The 5,018-nt window shown below is 45.8% G+C and overlaps 1 protein-coding gene across 1 annotated transcript in view; it reads right to left on the reverse strand.

Annotated features, from left to right (window-relative positions):
* Positions 1 to 224: 224 nt before the first annotated feature.
* Positions 225 to 5,018, reverse strand: part of DCAF7 (DDB1 and CUL4 associated factor 7) — a 37,325-nt gene continuing 32,531 nt past the window's right edge. Inside the window, exon 7 of the mRNA XM_017549214.2 lies at positions 225 to 2,623. Within this exon, the coding sequence (XP_017404703.1) occupies positions 2,451 to 2,623 (173 nt within the window). The 3' untranslated portion in view covers positions 225 to 2,450. The remainder of the gene's footprint in view (positions 2,624 to 5,018) is intronic.

A 5,018-nucleotide genomic window follows, 5' to 3' on the forward strand; every position in this document is an offset into this window, starting at 1 on the left:
AGTAAAGGGAGGGTAAGAGACCTGGGATTCAGAAGACCAGCAACTCATCAACTGTGAGTATGTGTGTGCTTGCTTAGGGAGGTGGAGTCTCCCCTGGGTCCTCTGTGGGATTCAGGGGAAGACTGCAATGCAGAACCTGAGGAAGGATGACAGGGGCTGGGTGTCCACAGGGCAAGGGAAACCTCAAAAGTTGTTGGTTTCCAGAGTAAATAGCTATCTTATGCAAATATATTCTAATTATTGTCATTTTTTTTTTTAAGCTGTTGTTTCTGAGTTCCAGCTGACAAATTTCACCATACAGACCAGGCTTGGTGCAGATCAGCAAAGGAATCTTAAAATTCAGTGGACGTCAGCCCTGCCCAGCAGACCAGCCTCTTCTACACTGACTTCCATTTCAGACCCTTCTCCATAGGAAGGAACTGATGGCCTCTTAAGCAAGCAGCCATCAGCTTGGCCTTGCTACCCTTGAGAGAAGGACCCAGTAACTGTTATCAGACACACTGAAAAGCAGAGGAGAGTTCTGACCAAGAACTGCTCGCTTTACATCTCCGAGCAATGCAGTACAAATCCAGTAGCAGATGCAGGAGCGTCAACCGCAAGCACATGGCCAGCCACAGTCCCAAAATCAGAACAACGAAGTAAAAGCGTAGAAGGGGAAATACTCTGACTCAAAAGGAGCCTTCTTCTTTGGGACAGGTCCCTGTGTGGTAAAGCAAAGAGCTGGACTTTCAGCAAACAATGACATCTCCTTCTGAAAAGGTAGGCTTAACCAACAAAGCTTAAGGGCCCAGAAGAACAAAGTTCACTGTTTTACTTCTCAAGCAGGTGAGAGCCAAAGAGGACAAAACCATCGTCCTTCAGGCCTGCTACTCTGCTAATCTCAGATGAGCAATTCAGAGGGACTTAAAAACCTTCAGTTACTGAGTAGAGCACAAGGAGCCAGAAAACTTTCCCCCCAGAGCACACCCCAAACTATGCCTGCCCCAAGGACTCATCCAACAGTGGAATCACACACAGGCCCCCTCCATAGAACTCATTCATGTAACAGAAAGACACCTGTGGCCTGCAAGTCAACAGACAACCGCAGGTTACAAGTCCAATACTGCTCAGAACCTAAACTGGCGGAGAGAGGGGTTGACAGGTGTGGGTAGAGCTCTTAACTGGCTGACCCTGGGGGCAATAATTCCTTTTCTTTCTTTTTTTCTCCTTAGCATTACTCACCACAGTATAACTCCTTTTTGCTATCTATCCACTTGACAGCCCGGGATTGCCACAGCCAATCAGTCCATCTCTCATGTGAGGTCTTGTTCAGGGTCGGAAGTACAGACTGGATGCCTCTCGGGAAACTCTCGCCTCAGAGCACTCAATCCAAAGAGCACCCTATATAATATATGGCCAGGTGCAGTACACTCAACCAACAGAAACACCGAAGTTCAACTCAGAGAAGTTCAACTCATTCTTGCCTATCATTAAAACGACACTAAGTGGAATGGCCTGGGGCTTATATTTGGAGAAAAAACAGACTCTGAAAGTATGTACTGGAAATATGCTTGACTTTTTCAGCTTCCTGAAAGGATTCCCCTCAAGTCAGGTACCCTGAGAGCCTGTCTCTCTCAGCTCTACCATGCTCCCAGTGGGAACCGATGGGGCTGGACAGTGGTGCTTCAGGGTAAACAGAGGTTTTCTACATCTGTTTAGAAGCCCAGAATGCCCTTGAGAAGAGCCAGGCTAAGAAAGGTGTGAGGAGTCAGTGGACTTCAGAGCACCAAGGTGGTTTGGCCTCCCGGTCAGGTATGTACTACTCAGGCAGTGACTCAAGAAGGCAAACTGCTCATGGGGCCAGGGGCCCAGTACCAGCTCCAGGCACTGAGGGAAGAGAAGAAGGTGCAAAGAGGAAGGACTGTAAGACAGATAAATGAACCAGGAAGAGTAAAATTCTTTTCATAAAAAAATTAGCCTGATAAATATACAAAGTTGAAATTTGTTAAACACACTGATACTAGGAGAAAAGACAAATTGGTATTTGTTCCCACGTAAGTGCTAACATGAACATGGACATGGACAAGACGTGGGTTGCTGCCTTGGGCAGCAAACAGACAGAGACACCTGGGCAGAGGAATAGACACAGCCAGCACATGAACTGCTCCTCAACACAACGCCTGACAAACAAATATACACACATTTTTAATTGAGGAACCAAACAAGAAGAGGCAAGAAGAGAAAATCTTAAAACTCAGCCCTGGGCTGAGGAGGTGCCACACAGCACTGAGTCTGCCACAGAGGGCGATGGGGTGACTGGCCAGGAACTCCTAGAGCAGCTTCTGGTAACAGTGGGTGCAAAGCAACGAAAGACATACTGGCCACTGGAAACATGTTTCTTCTTACTTTGGGGGTGGGGCAGAGGCAGGAAACACACAAGCCCCTGCCTCATGCGCACAGCGCCACCAACATTACACTCTGAGTATCTCCAGGCAGTTGTTGTAGCAGATGGCGATCCAGTCGGGCTGAGTTGATGCCCACTGCACATTGTTGATCTCTCCTTCGGCTGTGTAGGCCAGAATAGGGTCCTCAATGGCTCGGGGCATTTGCTGGATGTCCCAGATGAGAGCCTGGTGGTCATCCGCTAGAGACAAAGAAAGCCAGCAAGCAAGGTCACAACTGAGGCAATGGGGATGATGATCCCTGCATTTCAGGAGCAAGTCACAGTTTACAAAGCACTTGCTCACCAAAACTCTGTGATGGAGGTTCTATTTTAAACCCCCATTTTATCTATGAAGAAACCAAGATTCAGAAATGTTAAGGCACTTGTCCCAAATCACACAGCTGTGTAGCCAGTGAGTAGCAGAGCCAAAACTCAAGTCTAGGCCTTGACTCCATCTTGCAGGTATCCCCAGGCTCTATCCACTGCACTGAGTCCTTCTCATCTGAGTCAGGTATCAGGGGTGGACAAGGGGATATAAAACACGTCATTTGCAGCCACTTAAAATACTGGAGTGGTTATAAGATCCTTCTCTGATCATTCAATATAATGAGAGGGTTTCTTCCCATTTATGCTTCAATGAGGTGTTATATAGAAATAAGACTGATAAAGTAGTGTTGATATGTGCTGTTAAAAAATTCTTTCCTGGCCAGGCGTGGTGACTCATACCTGTAATCCCAGGACTTTGGTTGGCTGAGGCTGGTGGACCACTTGGGGCCAGGAGTTTGGGACCAGTCTGGCCAACATGGTGAAACCCCATCTCTACTTAAAAAAAAAAAATACAAGTAAGCTGGGCATGGTGTCGCGCACCTTGTAATCCCAGTTACTCAGGTGGCTGAGAATCACTTAAACTCACGAGGCAGAGGTTGCAGTGAGCCAAGATCATGCCATTGCACTCAAGCCTGGGCGACAGAGTGAGACTCCATCTCAAAAAATAAAATAAAATCAATCAATCAATCCAAGAATGGCTATGGGAAACACCAGAAAGAAGACAATCACCTTAAATATATAAAAGCACGTGAAAAATGACTAGAAGGAAATATATCAAAATGAGAATGGTGGCAATACTAAGATGGCAAGGTTAGGAGTTATGTTTACTTTTCTTTAGGTTCTAGGTAATCTGTAATGTGCTCATATTACTTTTTGTTTGTTTGAGATGGAGTCTTGTTCTGTCACCCCGGCTGGAGTGCAATGGTGTGATCTCGGCTCACTGTAACCAATGCCTCCTGGGTTCAAGTGATTCTTCTGCCTCAGCCTCCTAAGTAGCTGGGAATTCAGGCACGCCACCACACCCGGCTAATTTTTGTGTTTTTAGTAGAGACGGGTTTCACCATGTTGACCAGGCTGGTCTTAAACTCGTAACCTCAAATGATCCACCTGCCTCAGCCTTCTAAAGTGCTGGGATTATGGGCATGAGTCACCGCACCTGGCTCATGTTACTTTTATAATCAAAATAGTAAGTTAATTTTAAAAAAAGAAAAAAAAGTCAATGGTCTTCAGAGCTGCAGTTTACCCTGACTCTGCCATGCATTCTGGTGAAAGCTGGTCTCAGATACACAGGGAATCTGAATAAACTAAGCCTTAATAGGCCAGGCTAACTGTTGGCAATACTGGTATTCTACTGAGACCACATAGTCTGGGCCAGGTGCAAGATCCCTCTCCCAGGGACAGTGTATGCCAAGAGGTCAGGGTATTGCCCCTCTAAAGCACTAAGTTCCTATCCTCAGTGCTCAACTGAGCACACTTGAACAACAGCTTCTTTGGTTGAAGGGGCTCAAGGCAGGTGCAACACACAAAACGACAGCAAGCCGGGCAAAGACAGCAGCCAGGAGCAGAAAATGCGGCTTCTACAGGGCCAATCCTGCTTTCCATGAATGATAGATGATACCTTCCTTTTCTGTTTCTTCCGTCCCTCCCTATCCACACCCCTAAAAAAAAAATAAAGAGGGCAATAACGAAGAAGACAGACCATAACCTGAGGTATAGAAGGCGGCAGCAGGCCCCCAACTGCTCTTCAAGAGCCCAGGGCCAAAATCAGAAAAAGCTTCATGCCCTCAAAATAATGCTCAAATGGCAGAAAAACACCGAAGTACATTGCTTCTTGGGCTTCATAACAAACCTTGTCCATTATAAGGCTACTGATTAGTGAAAAGAAAAATACACGCTAAAAAAGTTAAGGGGCAAAACACCACAAAGCTAGGACAGAATCCCATCTGTGCAAAAGGAAGAGATATAGAATTGTCTTTGGGGGTATGGATGTACACTCCCGAATGTATACCAAAAGGGTCTGGAAGGAGACACATGAACTGTGGATAGAGGTCATCTATGCAGAGTGGGATGGAGGCAGAAATAACATAGGAAGGAGAAAAGATGACTTCACCTTAAACATGCCTCTGTACTGTTTTCATTTTAAATAACAGATTGGCATTCATTATAGAATAAAAGTGTACTGACAACCAGCAAATTTTTCTTTTCTTTTTTAAAAATGTATTTTAGAAGCAGGGTCTTGCTTGGTTGCCCAGGCTGGAGTGCAGTTATA

Source organism: Cebus imitator, unplaced genomic scaffold, assembly GCF_001604975.1.
Source record: "Cebus imitator isolate Cc_AM_T3 unplaced genomic scaffold, Cebus_imitator-1.0 Scaffold217, whole genome shotgun sequence".
NCBI classification, from domain to species: domain Eukaryota; kingdom Metazoa; phylum Chordata; class Mammalia; order Primates; family Cebidae; genus Cebus; species Cebus imitator.